This window comes from Tenrec ecaudatus, chromosome 5 (assembly GCF_050624435.1).
Source record: "Tenrec ecaudatus isolate mTenEca1 chromosome 5, mTenEca1.hap1, whole genome shotgun sequence".
NCBI lineage: Eukaryota > Metazoa > Chordata > Mammalia > Afrosoricida > Tenrecidae > Tenrec > Tenrec ecaudatus.
This window is the reverse complement of record NC_134534.1, coordinates 167065618-167082544: the sequence shown is the minus strand read 5'-3', so window position 1 is coordinate 167082544 and position 16927 is coordinate 167065618. Positions and strand designations below refer to the sequence as shown.

Below are 16927 nucleotides of genomic sequence, written 5' to 3'. Positions count from 1 at the left end.
CATTTTGATGTGTTGAGTAATTGTTATACTGTTTTGCTTTCAAGGATGGCACAAAAGAAATACCTTCAAGCAAAATTAACCCAATTTTTAAGGGAAGATAAAATTCAACTTTGGAAACCTCCATATACTGATGAAAATAAAGAAGTTGGTGAGGCATTAAAGGTACTTTAAGACATGAATAAGTAGCGTTATGAATCTCCTTGGTAAATCAGATTCTGAAATCTCCCCAAATCGCCAACCACAGCCAAACTTTTGGCATAACCTTTGGCATCAGTAATAAGCAAGTACCCACTTGTTTCTAGGCATTGACAAACTTGTTTTTATTTAATAAGGCTTTATTTCTATGATAATGTCCTTTAATTTCTCAGGTGTGTTAACCCAGAAACTAATTTTATTTTCCCAACATTATCAATATAAGTTAATGCATTATGTTTTTAGTGTGACAGTGTCTTGGTTGTTGCTCAGTTCTTGCTGTTTGATCTATAAAGCAGTTTTCCCTCCGTCAGTTTTTTACCCCCACTTACAGCCTTCAGTATGGTTTGCAACTCAATATAATAAAGAAGACCCAAATCCTCACAACTAGATAACATCATGCTAAACAGAGAAAAGATTAAAGTTGTGGAGGATTTCACCTTGCTCAGAAACAGCACTTGAGATCAAGCAGCACATTGCATGGGGTAAATCTGCTGCTCAAGACCTCCTGGAAGCGTTGAAAAGCAAGGCTGTTACTTTGAGCACTAATGTGCGCCTGTTATTTTCAGTTGCCTGGTAGGCATGTGGAAGTTGGACATTGAATAAGGAAGACAGACGGAAGGTGAATTGATGCATTTGAATTCTGGTGCTGGAGAAGAATATTGAAAGTGCCTTGGCCTGCCAAAAGGACAAGGAAATCTCCTTAGAATGCTCTTAGAAGCTCCTTAAAAGCTCCTCAGAATGCTCCTTAGAAGCAAGGATGAGACTTTGTATCACAAACCTTGGACATGTTATCAGGAGAGACCCATCCCTAGTCTAGGTCATCATGGTTGGTAAAGTAGAGGGGTAGTGAAAAAAAGGAAGACTTTTGATAAGCTGGATGGATCCAGTGTTCACTGAGCAGCGATGAGCTCAAAGTAAGAACAGTTGTAGGATGGCAGGGTTTCCTTCTGTTGTATATAACGTTGCTGGGAGTTGCAACCGACTTTACAACACCTACCAGCAAGTCTTATTATTATTTTTGGATGAGTTTTGCCTATTTTCATTTAGTTTACCTTATTTTTTTTAACTACTTCACACATTTAATGCAATCTGTTCTTTGGAAATCTGCCTGACTTCCTCTCTGTTCCAGTGGTTTCTACTTCCTCTCTAGTCCCAGGATTCCTATCGACGTTATTCCCCTGCTGTGGATTGCTGTCTCTGGCTTCCTAGTTTTAGTCTTTGAGTGTGTTGTGCTTTATTCACTTGACTTCTGGGTGGCGGTGCCTTGGGCACTGATCTCCGGTTGATATCTGCTGCTGTTGCTGCTGTCCAAAGAACTCCTTTTAGCACTTTTGTTAAGATTGTCTAAGAATTACTTTATTTTTTCCCTATCTTGAAATACCTTTCCTTTTCCCTGGTATTTGAGGGACAGTTTTTCTGCATATAAGATTATGGGTGGCAATTTTTTACTTTCAGAATTTTATATATGCCATCCCATTTCCTCCTTGCCTGCATGTTTTCTGTTGAAAGATCAGAATTTAGTCTTCCTGATTTTCCTTTGTCAGCGACTTTCATTTTTCCTAAGCTGCTCACAGTTCTTTCCTGGTCTGATTTTGGGAAGTTTCATGCTTTTCGTTTGGAGTCTCCTGTTTGGGGTTCTTTCAGCTTCGTGGATGGTTATTTTCTCTTTTCCATGATGTTAGCAAAGTTTTCTTCTAGCGAGTCTGGAATAATTTTCTGGGTGCTTTTGTGTGTTTCTCCTCATTCTGGAGTTCCTGCAATGCGTATGTTATTCATGTTGATAGCACTCCATATGCTTCCTAGGCATTCTTTGGGTCTCTACAGTCTTGTGCATCACTGTTCTCATAGTGTGGCGTTAAGAGATTTACCTTCTAGCTCATTACCTCTACCTCCCATTTCTTCAGTTCTGCTTTGCTTCTTTAATGTGTTATGTTTTTTCTAATATTGTCCTACTTACGTTCTGGATTTCTATGTGGTGTTTTTGTATGGTATTCATCTTTTCATTTATCAGATTTCTCTTGTAGTGTTTTCCTGAATTAGTCTGTTCCCTCACCCCCACTGTAATTATCTTGATCTCCCCTCTCACCCCCCATCCTTTGAATGCACCTAAGAATTGTTCTTTTGAATTCTTGTTCTGGTAGTTCCAATGAGTCCATGTTTTTGCCATTTTGCCTTGTTTCTTCCTATGTTGTCTCCAAGGTATCATGGTGCTTTTTCATTTGTGTCTATTTGCTGGAGTGAGTGGATAGTTCTTGTTTATTAGGTGCAGCGTGTCTGGAGTGGATAGGCATTCTTGTTCATTAGGTACGACTGCTGGAGGTGCAGAGGTGGCTTGGTCATGTCAGACAGTTACTAGTAGGTGGACCAAGACAGAAACATTTTTTTTAAAAAAAAAGACATGAAACAAGCCAACAAACAAATACGCCAAAGAAGAAAGCAAACAGAAAGACTCCAAGCAGCTGAAAACAAAAGGAAAGGAAAAGACAAAGGAGAAAAAAATCCCTAGTCAGCCCTGGTGTACTTAGAGGGACGACGAGATTGCAGCAGCTGGCGGCTGCCGCCGAGGCCCCAGGCACACAAATGTCCACACCTGTCGAGCACTGCCTTGCTGATCTAGAAAAGCTGCCCTTGACACTGGTCTCTGCTACAGAGCATTTGAGGGGGTAGTGGGTGGTATTTGGTTCACCTTTCCCACGGACTTGGAGAGTGTGTGACCCCTGTTCTCGAAAGAAAGTGGGGAAAAGCCCACATAAGTAGCCTGACAACCCAAGGTATTGACCGTGACCTTGTGGAAAGCTGGAGTGTCTAGACACCCCTTCACCCCAGCCGATTCCACTGGTTTAGATCAGGGAAAAGAAAAGTGCACTTTCCTGACTCAGTAGCCACAGTCCACTGGCACATGAGTGCGCTGTGAGTCCTCAGTGAACTTAGGAGTCCCCAAGAAGCAGAGATGACCCAGTCCTCACCACGATAGCTTCCGGGGCTGGTGGACCCTCTGGATGCTCCCTCTACACTCTGCCCAAATCCATTCGTTACTTGTTTTCTGCGAGTATGCTTTCTGGCTCACCCAGCCTTCCTCTCCCCTGAAGAGATTCAGGCTCCAGATTTTTCCTATGTAGTGATTTTCTGCCATGGTTTCTGTAGCACACCTGTGTGGGCTGCCTTTGTTTTTTTGTTTGTTTTTTTTACGGGAAGTTACAGAGCTTACTTTTAATTTTACAAATTGTCATCATGCAAGTCATAACCTTTTTTCCCCTAGAATAATCCTAGTTATCTCTACTTCTCCTATTGGGCCCATTTGTCTAGCCTTTGTTTGTTTTCTTTTTCACCAGGATTCTCTGTAAATTCTCTAAACCTTGCAAGAGAACCAGCTGAGGTTCTTGCTTCAGAATCCTGCATGGACTGGAGTGAGTTGTGTCTTCGTGTTCTTTTGAGTTGGTAGTACATTGAATTGCATGTTCTTTTTTTTTAATAGGACCTTGCTAAGAAATACTCTGACAAGCTAGAATGTTGTGAAAATGAGGTACAAAAAATAATAGAAGAGATACGGTGCAAAGCCATTGAACGTGGGACAGGAAATGAAAATTTTAAAACAACAGGAATTGCTACAATTGAGGTATTTTTACCTCCAAGACTAAGAAAAGTAAGTGCCTTTTCTAAATTGACAGCTGTACATCATTTAATGAAGTCATCAGATAGTCATTTTAAAAAATGAAAAACAATTTCTAATTCTTTTCAGTTATTTAACACGTTGAACATTTTATTGACGCAAAGGTTAATTGTGTGGCACCTACTCCAGGGCACTTAGGAGGCATGTTTCTTCCCTTGGGACTTCCAGATTCTCGTGAAACCGTGCATCACATTCCGATTTTCTTGAACTTCCAGTACAAATTTAAGAATAGTACAAATAAAGTACTTGAATGCAAAGACATTTGTCCTTCTCACGATGGAGGATGAGGTGATGGCATCCGCTTAGTGCTCACACAAGTGGGCCCTCTGGTGGCAGAGCCAGGGTCTCAGAAGTTTACATCCAGACACATTATCGTATCAGGAGTGCTGGCTGGCATCTCACGACCAGGCAGTGCAGCAGAGCTTCTATGTCTCAGCCTTATCACATGACTCAGCAGTTCTACTCCGAGAAAAGAATCTCGTGTAGACTGTTCATAGAGCCATTAGTTACAATAGCCAAAACGAAAATGATCCTAGTGCTTCCGCTGACAAGTGGATAACGAAAATGCCGTCGGCCTGTGTTTAGTAGCTGCACTGAGGGGCTGCTGCTGTATGGCCTTTCTAACGATAGCCGTGAGACAAAACGGTTTGGTGGGACTCTGCGGTTAAGGTGCTTGTGACCCACCAAGGGGATTCGACAGATTGCTAATAATGTAAGGTAAGGTTCATGGCACCCTTGTGGGGTTGAAGCCAAGTGAATAAGGTGCGTGGAACCCCATCTAGAGGATTGGTCAGATTTGCTATCCAATTAGGTTTAAAACGAGCCAGAGGTGGAAAAGGTGATTCTCTCCTCCTGTTAAAGTGGAGGAGGTCAGGTATCTCCAAGCCACCATTTTACACTGTACAATGGATTACCAGGAAGCAGTAGGCAGGAATGACGTTTTGATTCATGCTACAACATGGATGGACCTAAAAACATTATGATAAGCAGGAAAAAAGCCAGTCACCCAAAAACACATGCTTTTATATGACATGTCCAGAATAGGCAAATCCCATAGTGACAGGAAATAGATTTGTGGAAGCTTAAGAGGAGCTAGGGTCGAGAGTCCAGGCCCCAGCTTTTTCCGGGGATGAGGAGAATGTGCTGACATCGGATTATGGTGGTTGCCTTCAGTTAGGCATTGCTGCTGTCGTAGAAGTGCAGGCACACTCGTGTTCTCTTAGTTAGGAGGGTACAGTCTAAACTTAGGGCAAGACTTGCCCCAGTGCTGGAGGGAGGCTTTGAGCTTCTGCTCCTGCATGATCCTCAGGTGACTTGACATCACTCTTTGCCCCTCTCTGCTCTGCTTATTTTAGTGTCTTTTTATATCTCAGAAGAGATTAGCTCAAATGGTACCCTATGTTAATTTTGTCTTATGAACATAACAAAGACAACCCATTTGGAGATAGAACTGTAAACACAGGTGTAGAGGTTAGGATTTGCAACATATCTTTGTGTGACATAATTCATAACATTCTGTAAGTCTTTAGAAACTGTTAAATCATACATTTTTAAAAGGTGAACTTTATGGTATATAAGTTATGTCTCAAGCAGTTGTTCTAGGACCAATAAAGAACTCTATGTAGAAAGAAAAATCTCATGCCAGTTAAAAAAATAATTTTTTTAAAGGCAATAAACTTAGAACTCTTCTTTGCTATTCACAAGTATTTGGGAAGCCAGACTACCAATCAGAAAGCTAAACAGATTTGGAAGATTTAATAGGTGTGACTTAGAGATCTTCCGTATTCATTTAAGCCTGGCCAGTGAAGAATGAATAGGTTCTAACAATACAGCGCCTGCTCCTTCCTCAGAGAGCCTCACTGGATGGTGAGGAAGTGTCATCTGCATATCAGAGTGGCCCTAATGTTGGAGGTGGTGGGTTGGGTCCTGTATAGCATAGAGGAGCTCCATTGGTTAGACTTGAATGAAGACCGGACAAACCTGCCTTGTAAGACTCTAACTTCCTGCCAGAGGCTAGCGGCCCACCTGGTATTGTGTCCTTTGCTGTTGGTACTGTCTTTAGGGTGTACTGTGGTTACCAGTTGAGTATGACAACAGAATAATGTTCAGGAGGTTTCTTGGAGCATGCATTGTAATATTTGACCAATGACCTCAATACTTACCATACTTTGATCTTTCTGAATTCATAACCATGAGCGAATATCTTGAACATTTCTCAAGTCAAGTACATTTTATTTTGTTTCTTAAACAGGACAGGAAAAACTTGTTGGAGACCCGATTGCACATTACTGGCAGGGAACTGAGGTCCAAGTAAGTACTGTGTGCTCTGGGGCCCCAGGTGGTCTTGACCATGCTCATACTCACTCACTGGGTCTTCGATGGCCATCTGCCAGAGAAAGACAGTGGGTGTGGTGTTCTCCACCAAGTGGAAGGAAAAATGAGAGTTCGAGGCTGCGTGACTCAGTTGACACGGGAACTCAAGACTTGTAACACTCTTCTTTATTTCATGGTATGACTTAAATCAGGTCAGGATCCAGAGCCCCCCACATACTAGACACATGATCGGTGTTTTAAGTGAATGAGTGGGTGCTTTTATTTATTTTTTTAACATTTTATTAGGGGCTCATACAACTCATCACAATCCATACATACACATACATCAGTTGTTTAAAGCACATCTGTACATTCTGTGCCCTGATCATTTTCAAAGCATTTGCTCTCCACTTAAGCCCTTTGAATCAGGTCCTCTTTTTTCCCCTCCCTCCCCGCTCCCCACTCCTTCATGAGCCCTTGATAATTTATAACTTACTATTTTGTCATATCTTGCCCTATCCAGCGTCTCCCTTCACCCTCTTTTCTGTCGTCCGTCCCCCAGGGAGGAGGTCACATGTAGATCCTTGTAATCGGTTCCCTGAGTGGGTGCTTTTAAAAGGAGACAACCGGATAGTGAATTGTAGTTACTAATGCAAAGTGTTCAGATCTATTCTAGACTCTTGGTCCATTAAAAAAAAAATTTAAAAAGGTGACAGCCTACTCTAACTCATTGCCATGGAGTCAATTCTGACTCACGGTGACCCAACAGGGCAGGCCAGGACTGCTCCTTAGGGACTGTACATCTCTGAGAGCAGAGAGCCTCATCTTTCTCCCTTGGAGTGGCCGATAGGTGTGAACCTTTGACTTTACAGTTATCAGCCCGGCGCTTGCATGTCAGTTATTTCATCCACTAGTGTATTTTTCAGGGTGCTTTGGTTGCTTCCAAGGCTCACCAGAAGTGAATGTTTTAATTTTCTTCTTTGGTCGACATCAGAGCTGTTAGGAATGGCTCAGGAAGCATCATTACCTGAGCACAATTGCTGGAAGAAACAACTCTTGTTATTTAGCGCCTCCAAGGAGCCTGCAGAAGGTAGAATGGAATTTTTCCTGACATCAGCTAGCATTCTCATGCTCAGGTGGCTTATAGCACATGGCTCCTGCTTTATGAGGGAATATGTCATAAGCAGAAAGTTTAAAAGCTAAAGTGGTCTTTTACACTGCTTTGAGTAGCCATCTAGAAAGCTGGCTTGTTGTGAAGTGCTATTTGTGACTTGGTAAGTTGTAATGTTGGGTGTTTTTTAATAAAATGTCTAAAACATCCTAATTAAAATCTAATAGATGATAAATAGCAAATTTATTTTACTACAGTTTTCCCTGGTTTTGTTTTACAGAATAGCTGAAACCTTTGGATTCCAAGAAAATTATATCAAAATTGTCATAAATAAGAAACAGCTTCAACTAGGTATGTTTTGTCAAAGTATGCAAAATTTAACAAGCCACTTTAGAAAGAAATGACTTTGTATTCTTTTCTTTCTTATTGTTGTCGACTCCAAAAATGTAGCACCCTTGCTTGTGTATAATCCAAAACCAGTTAACTAAAATATAAAGCAGAAAATGATTTTTCTAGTATGTACTCATTTCTGGCCTGTGTCAGGATGTCCTATATACGTGGAGAGAGTGATACTAAGATTTGAATAAGTGTCAAACTTGAAGTCTGGGACTTGCTGAGGATAAAATTAGGTTTAGGGGGACTGTACCCAAGGGAAAGGAGTTAAACAGCTGAGTAGGAAGGCCATTGTGGGGAGCGTTTCGGGTTGAGGCATGATCAGGTTGGTAGTGAACTACAGGAAGGGAAGAGAAACGTCCAGTGTGGCTTTGAGGAGAGTAGCTCTAACGACGAAGAGCCACGTGGAGGCCACCTTATGGAAGATTATTTATAGGTGTGCTTCTCAACCAGGGGTGCTTTTGTCCCCCAGGGCCCACTTGGTAATATTCAGGGAAATTTTGGTTGTCGCAACTGGGCCAGCATCTAGTGCAGTGGTTCTCAATCTTCCAGATGCCGCACCCCTTCCATACAGTTCCTCATATTGTGGTGACCACCCCCCCAACCATAAAATTATTTTTGTTGCTACTTCACTGTAATTTTGCTACTGTTATGAATCTGGCGACCCCTGTGAGAGGGTCGTTCGACCCCAAGGGGGTCGCGACCCACAGGTTGAGAGCCGGTGCTCTAGTGGGTAGAAGCCAAGGGTGCTGCTCCTAAACACCCTATAACACACAGGATGGTTTCTCCACAAACCATTATTTTTTCTGCCCCAGCTATCAGTAATACTACTGAAAAACCTAGAGCGCAAACCTTGTTCAGAGTGTTTTCCCCAAGACCAATCCATGGGAAGCCATGTATGCTGGTGAGTGATGGGAAAATGGTGTGGAGACCATCTCTGGTCACCACTAACTACCCAAGGGGGGGGAGGAGAATCCATCTCCTCCCCAGCCCAAGACTGAGAGTCCCAAGGCAGAGGTCAGACATGCCCCACCCTCCATCCTTCCTTACCCTTTTCTGACCTCAGCCCAGACACCCTGCCTTTCTGCTGGGTCAGCAACCCATTGCGCAGGCATCACAGAACTCAGAGTCCACACTCATGGTTATAGGCATTTGTTAGGGAAACTAACAGGGTACGACAAGTCAGGATCTTAAAATGGGAGCTAGTGTTTGGTCCATAAGCAGTGCCTCTCCTCAGCCAGCAGCCAAGTCTCCCTGTAGTTCTCAGCCTCTCAACAATCCCCTGGTCTCTGCCCTGTCTCATGAACTGGAAGCCTGTCCAGGGCTTTGCCTTACAGTCTCATGGTCATAGGGCTGTGGCTCCTCTGCTCTAGTGCCTTTGGACTGCATGGCATGGCCTCTGCTGCCTCCGCCACTTCAGGCAGAGAAGGGTCTTGAACACACTCTGGTGGCTCTTCTTCCTGACAGTCCCGGAAGTTCTCTATCCCAGCTTCTGAGATGCTTTGATGCTTTATTCTTATAGTCAGGCAAATGGTAAAACAGACCAATCCTTGAGTTACAATCCTCTACCCCGTATTTGCATGGTCCCACCCCATCATTTGGCAGGAGTTACAGAGAAATGGATAGAAGAGCCACATTAAGTAGTTTTATTTCACCACAACTGTATAAATTGCTCTTTGTGTTTAAAAGATTACTTGGCCTCATGAGGAGAATGGGTTTGATGGGCACATGAGTAAGTCTCGAGCGTCCAGTTATTACAGGAGTTCAGGCAAGTGTTGTAGTCTTGTGATTCCAGTGGATTCCTTTGATCCACGGAATCCAATTCAGATGACCTGGGCCTCCCTTACCGGTGTCCTCTGTTCATTTCCTTGCAGATACTCACTCTGCAGCCATGCTCAGCCATTCCCTGTTCTCACACATTCTTTCAACGCCCTGCCCCCTTCATTCCTCTTCATCCCACTGCAAACTCTGGTCAGAAGCCTAGGCCCAGCTCCCCAACACCTCTTTTGAGGTAGCTTTTCTAATATAGAGTATGCAGTTTGGAGCCTGCCTTGTCCCCACAACTTTGGATTAATCTAGGCTTGCATTTGTGACATTGGTTTGTGCACTTCATTTTGTTTTCCATGTCTGTTTCTGAAACAACAGCTCAAAAGTGTAATTATGTCTTAAGGGCCAGCACCATGTGAAGATGGAGCTTAGTAAGGTTCCAACAGTTGGCTGTGGCTGGTTAAACTGAATTGTTTTAAAACTCTCAGGCCGTTCTACTGATTTTGTTTTGTGTTGGTAGCCTAAGTATGAAGAGCTGAGTTAGTTGTGCTGTTTTACTTCCTAGCACATCCTCCTCAAAAATGGCCTTCAGTAGATCAGTGGGTAAGTAAAATATATTAAAGGCACGCAATGAAATACAGAGCAATGATGAGGCCATGAAATAAAAGAGCTATAGAGAGAGACCAATCCTCGGTGATTGTTACCAGGATAGGAGGGACTCACTCTCTAGATTGTAGATACTTGTGATTTTTTTTGGTAGTGGGAAAAGTAGAATCGAATATGGGTGTAATGAGCCCAGCTTGACATTTGTAAGTGATACCACTAAGAAGCACACGAGGATACTTGTGCTAAGGAATACGATGTGTCATTTGGATACAGTACCAACAATGAGGAAAATGATTATTTGGTCACATTTCTGGGTATGTGTATGTATGGGTAGGTACAGGTGTGCACAGATGAGGGTGAGTTAAAAAGTATGGTTGCAAAAAAATATTGTTGCTATGAAATCATAGAAACCTTTATCAAACAAAAATATCAGAATGTGAAGCTGTTTTCAACATGTTCTCCATCTGAGTTCATATACTTCTAATGAAGCGTTTCCATCTCTGACCCTTTACTACAGAATTCTATAGTTTTAGATTTATAATTGGTCAAAATGCCAGTTTTGATATCCTTAAATGAGTCAAATCGTCTTTCGACATGTTCTTTGAGTTTGGGGATGAAAGTTGGGTGGAGATTGGGGCTGCAGATTGCCTGCGGGAAGGTCCCCCAACAGTATTCGTGTGAGTCAAGGCTTGCTGCTCTCAAACGGGGGTCCAGGTGAATTGGCATGCTGGAAAGCGGTCCTTGTGCAACTTTGCCAATCGGTGCAGTTTTCACTTTTCTTAAAACTTTCTAGTGCTCCCTGTAATCTGTGTCCTTTAAGCCGTCTCGGCAACCTCAGTGGATGTCCTGCCTTGAACTTAACTGCCCAGCAGATCCCCTCAGAGGCCAAGGTTTGGAATGGACTTTTTTGGGAAGGTTTTGATACTAAGAGAAATTATTACAGAAAGGGCTTCTCCTCAGTCATTCACTGATTGCAGAGACGTAATTAAGCACATTTTGTTTGGAATACATTTGTTTTTTAACGTATGAGCTGGAACCCGCGTAGTACTACTTCTTGATGTATCCTCCTGTGCATGCACAGTTAGAGGTGTCTATGTGTACATCGAGGTGTGTGTATGCACACAAATTTTCCTAGAGGATGTAATTTCAGATACTTCTCAGATTTAACCAAACACCTTGTAAGACTGATTTTCTGCATTTGAAGGCTGTGGACTTTAGGCTCTTGGGACCACTGTCTCTGTTGGTTTACTGTCCTTCACCAAGTTCATGCTGTACATCCCCACGGTGAATAGCATCTGGGCTCTTAGAACCATTCAAGAAGCTGTCAAAAGTACCACTGTTGGTGTCTATTTGGCACAAAAGAGAAAGGAGGACACGAAAGCCGCAGAGGATAAGATAGAAACGATCCGTCTACAGGACGTTGTAACAGATGACATGAGCCATGGCCTCGTTTTTCCGTGATCCCAGGAAAACTAGGTGATGCCTGGCTACCACTACCAACCATTCTGGTCAGGGCCACTATAGATGTTAGAATGGGAGAAAACATTGGACCACTAGACACTAGAAGACTTCCCGAGATGATCACCCAGAGATACACAAAACTCTGAACTAAAACTCTGAGGTCACCTTTGAGTGAAATAACAGATTGAGATTGACCCACGCAACAATGGCCCATCCAGCAATGTTGTAGCACTACCTTGACAGGGAGCTTCGAGAGGGTCGGCTGCATTCAGAAGAGGACGTAGAGCAAAGCATATTGTTGCTGTTACAGATGGACGTTGGCTGAAAGCAGAGAATACTAGAACTAGCTTTTCCTGGGTTCTATTGACTGTGCCAAGGCATCCAACTGTGGGTCATACACACCATGGCTGGCCTTGAGAAACACTGGACTCAGCGCTTCATTGCGCTCCTGCAGAACTCGTACGTGGATCGAGAGGCATCTGCGAGAACAGAATAAGGGGACACTGCATGGTTTAAAGTCAGGAAAGATGCATCACGGTTGTACCCTCTCAGCATACTTCTATGCAGAATAATTTGGCATCAGAATTAGAGGGAGGCTTACTAGCCTGTGATGCATAGGTGACCATGTTTGCTGAAAATGAGGAAGACTTGCAGATCAAGGATTGCAGCCTGCAGTGTGGATAACAACTCAATGTCAAGAAGCAGATTCCTCACAATTGGACCATTAGGTCACATCATGATAAATGGAGAAAAGGTTGAAGTTGTCAAGGATTTCATCTTGCTTGGATCCACAGCCGATACACATGGAAGCAAGAGCCAAGAGATCAAGATGCATCGCGTTGGGCTTGCGCAAGACCTCGTTAGTGTTGAAAAGCAAGGAGGTTACTCTGAGGACTAACGTGTCAGGTGCTTTCTACCTGACAGCACACTTGGACTCCTTAATATGTGGCATGTTTTTGTTGTTCGATGCCATCGATTCAGTTCAGACTCAGAGAGGCTGTATGCGCCACAAATGGAAACACTGCCCGGTCCTGTGCCATCGTCACAATTGTTCATATGTGTGAGTCCATTGTTGCAGCCACTGGGGTAATCCATCTTGTCGAGGGTCTTTTTTGTAGCACAGTAGTTTGCAATGTTATTGCACATTTCAGAATTCCACTTATAGTGAACAGCTTTGGAGCCAATACATTGAAAGGTTCTTTGTATGATATGCAATTCTGGTTTTTACAGGGAAAACCCTGCAAGAGCAAGGAGTGACCCATAATGTGAAGGCTATGGTGCTTGAACTAAAGCAGTCTGAAGAGGATGCGAGAAAGAACTTTCAGGTAGAAGAAGAAGAGCAAAATGAAGCTGAACTGAAAGAAAAAAAGATCCAGAGGACCAAGAGAGGACTGGAAATCCTGGCCGAGAGAGGTACCCTGAGCCCTGCCCAGCTGGTTTTGATGTGTAGCCAAAGGGGGGACAGGGAATCATGCAACTGGGAGTTGTGATTTCTCAATTGAATTACCCCCGCTTTAAACAGTTTGATGTTTAATATCTCTTCCTTGCTCTTTAACACTGAGTGGTGAAGTTCCTTTTGTTCACTGCAGCTGAGATGGTGGTGGATCCGGAAACTACACCTTATTTAGACATAGCCAACCAGACAGGCAGATCAATCAAGATCCCCCCATCAGAGAGAAAAGTAAGTACTCTGTGAAGTGAATCATTTGTTCTTGGAGTTGTTTTCCAAAGTGAGGCCATTTCCTAGTTATTTTACCTTGGGATGCACTGCAGGATTCAGAAACTTTCCCTATGAAGAGAAACTGTCCTGTGATCAGCAGGTGCATACAGCGGGTCTGCCCTGTGGTTCCCAGGGAGCTGGGCCACATGCTGTGCTCACTGCCCTCTGCCAGTGATGGTGAACATGCTCTGGAAATGACTCCCTGCCTTCATGGTAGCTGACCTTCTCTGACCTTGGCTGATTTGTTTTAGCTTATTTTACTAAAGGGCCATGGCCTCAAGGGCTCGATCTGAATGAAAGCAATGGTGGGAAGTAGTTCATGGAGATTCTGGCAGATGATTCTGGCATCTCCTCCCTTTCCAGCTGTTCTCAGATTTGGATAGGTAGGACTACGTTTCCTTTGTGAACGTTTCTCTGAAAGGGTCTTCATGAAAGGCTTCGTACTCTGCGGATCCTGAGACCAGTGCTTGAGCCCAGTAGCTTCTTCTAATGAAGGAAGTGCTCTAATGACTATGGGTTAAGCCAACTTTAAAAAATTCTGTTCTTAAAGCATAGCTTTGAGTAAATTCGACTATATGAATTCTGCTTAAAACTGAGATTTAAAGTTGTATCAATAACAGAACTTTAGCTGTAGCAATGATAGATTTTTTTAATATTGGTAATTCTTTACCAACTACTATTTTATATTAAGTAATGACATTTAGATCTTTTTAGAAAACCGTTATAAGATGGAATTATGAAAATTCAAATGTAAGACAAATGACCTTACAATATTTTTGGATGGGCTTTTTTCCTTTTTGAACTTAGCTGAAGATTTAATGAGCAGATCGATTTCCCTTGCAACAGTTCATCAATTTTTTGGTTCACATCAAGTGTAATCCATGTAACATGTGTTAGACAGCATGTATCCCCCTTTCTTCCACGCTTCCTGTTTCCATTTCTCCTCATCTCCTAACATTTCTGAACTTTATCCTCAGGTAAATGCTGCCCTTTCGATCTCAAATGGTCGGCTGTTCTAAGCTGTGCCTGCCTCCCTAGGGTTAATATTTAAGTCCCCTTGTAGACCTGTCTCTTACTGAGATGGGGGTGGATCTATTTCCAGACCTGAGGAGTGACTAAGGGCCATAGTCTCATCCCATTCATCACAGAGAATGGCTTATGACCCAGTACATTGAAAAAGTCTTTATTGATAAGCCATCTAAGTTTTACAGCACAAAGAGTGACACACAAAGTGAAGTCTCTATCTGACCAATAAGCCTGATCTTTTTTATGATTTTGGGTTTTATTCCACATTTTTCTCCCACTTTCTCCAGAATTGTCTAGTCCAGTCCTTCTTAGGGAAGGTGGTAGTGGTAGATGTCAGGGTCATGAAGACTGATGGTGACATGCAAGCCCACTAATCCGCTGGGCTCTGTGTTCTACACGTCTTCTGTTTTCTCCAGACTTGTCAGCTGGGTTGTAGGGAATGCTGTAAGAAATGCGGGACAGCGGGCATTCAGTAAATGGGTGAAGATGATGGGCCAGGTGTTGGTGGTGACCACATCAAACATAGTCAATCGAGTTGTTTTGTTTTAATGTTTAAATATTTAATTACATTGTCTTAATTTTGGCTTTTTGATCTAGTTGTGATCTGCTTTTTGTTTTTTACGTTGTTAGATTTTAAAATTAATATTCTTTTAATAGAATTTGTTTTACTGTAATGTAATTTTTTTAATACATATTTTTTCCCTAGGCCCTTATGTTAGCTATGGGATATCATGAGAAGGGCAGAGCTTTCCTGAAAAGAAAGGACTATGGAATAGCGTTGCCATGTCTGTTGGATGCCGACAAGTATTTCTGGTAGGAATGTGTGTACTTGGCTAACGCCAGTTTTAAGGCAGACGGCCTAGATTTTATACTGTACCCTCCCTTCCCCCGTACTCTATCCAAGATAATGGTTAATATGATTTTGTGGTTATGACCAATTTGGGAATTGTTTGTAATTGATCTTCCTTCCCTGTAAAGAAAGGAATTTTATCAACATAGGTACTTACGTTTTTAATAGCAAGCATATAGGGTATTGCCTCTTTTTGTGTGATGTGTGCCTGTCATTGCCTGAAGTGACAATTTAAAAATTCTCCATCAGCTTTTCAGTTATTGGTTTGGTGTAGAATTGATGATCATTCCCCAAATCTATTATTTTAATAGCGGATATAAAGGGTGGTAATCTTTTATTTCTTATGTATTTATTAGCTGTTTTTTCCTGCAGAGAAATACCTTCTTTCACCAGCACTTTGGTTATGCTGAGGTACAAGTTGCATACTAGAAACAGTATAAAATGCTTGTTTCTTTCCTTGTTTTCAGAATAAATGAAATGATTTCCTAACATTCTCCAAAGATGGCAAATGAGATGTTTTGTTTTGTTTAAGCACCAGTATGAACTCATGAATTTTAACACATTTGATGTATTTTAAACCTCAGTGCTTACGTTGCCCCCCTTGGCCCATCCATGGTTTGTGAATCTCACCGATCTAATCCCGGTAGTTGCTAAGCTCTGTGACCTAAAGGTATCAGAGACTCACCTTGAGCGTCCTCCCCACACGGAAATCGGAAGAGTCCTCAAGGATACCTGCTTCCTCTGACAGTGGCATTGAGATACTATGATCCAGGCATGCTAAACATTTATTTGAAAAAATAGGCGTGATATTTGAAAATTGTCAAACGCTCACAACTTATGTATTATTTTGGCGATTTCCCAAGATACTACTGTGTACTTAAAGAATGATGTAAGAGTGGTGTGGTGTGGCTTCTGACCGCCTCAGTCTAACATGAGGAAAAACGTCAATATGTCCCAAGGCTAACTTCAGACGTCATGGCTCCACGGTCCCAGCATTCTCACCAACTCTGGCAGTCTCCACCTCTCTGCTGGGTTTGATCCTTGGATGCAGCGGCCACCCAGGACTCACTAACCACAGGAATACTTGTGGGATTTAATTAGGGAAGCACCAGGTTGCCTTTCAAAATCAGAAGCATTCAGGATGCCTCTTCTCAGCTCTGCCCAGGGCACGCCCCCTCCGCCCTAAGCCCCACATCTTGATGTCTGTCCTGCTTGGGCAAGTGTGGCAAAGCCTTTAGCTCTGCTGAGAAATGTCCAGAGGCGTCCCACTCTGTCAGACCGGCAAACCTCAGCTCTCTGTGAGTTAGGGAACCAAGTTCCACCAAGTGCCTGGAGGCGCCCATCTGTCAGCAAGACGCCTGCCCAGTGGTCTCAACATTGTCCTGGAAACCCACCACTCTGTCCCTGTTAGTCTCTTCCTTCTATTGCCTTTGCCGCAGCTGCTGCTGCATTTTCCGCTGCGGTGGCAGCTTCTTGCAGTCTCTTCCCTGTTTCTGTTGTCGTAGCTCTTTCTCCTGGGGTCTCAGTTTAGGGACCCAAAGGACATGCTACACTCTGGGCTCTTCTTTCTTGATGGTCATGAAATTTCCTCTTTCCAGGGTGCCAAATTATAAACCTAATGCAGTGGCAACACTGACCAACCCACAAGTTTGGGTTATTTATACCTTATTAGCATAGTTCCATCCCACAAGGATGACAGACATGTCACTTACATTATTGGCAAGCTGTCCTATCTTTCATATGGGCGGTCCTACCCAGTCATTTGGTGAGGGTTACAAAGACTGGCTGGAAGTAATTCTCTGCGCTACAGATAAA

The 16927-nt window shown here is 42.9% G+C and overlaps 1 protein-coding gene across 4 annotated transcripts in view; it reads left to right on the top strand.

Annotated features, from left to right (window-relative positions):
- The window catches only part of NUB1 (negative regulator of ubiquitin like proteins 1), an 81909-nt gene that overhangs the window by 52082 nt on the left and 12900 nt on the right, over positions 1–16927 (top strand). For all 4 annotated transcript variants that reach the window (XM_075550219.1, XM_075550222.1, XM_075550223.1 and 1 more), the window contains 7 exons: positions 45–162; positions 3671–3838; positions 6117–6175; positions 7570–7640; positions 12747–12929; positions 13106–13197; positions 14969–15075. In XM_075550219.1, coding sequence (XP_075406334.1) covers positions 45–162; positions 3671–3838; positions 6117–6175; positions 7570–7640; positions 12747–12929; positions 13106–13197; positions 14969–15075 — 798 coding nt within the window. The remainder of the gene's footprint in view (positions 1–44; positions 163–3670; positions 3839–6116; positions 6176–7569; positions 7641–12746; positions 12930–13105; positions 13198–14968; positions 15076–16927) is intronic.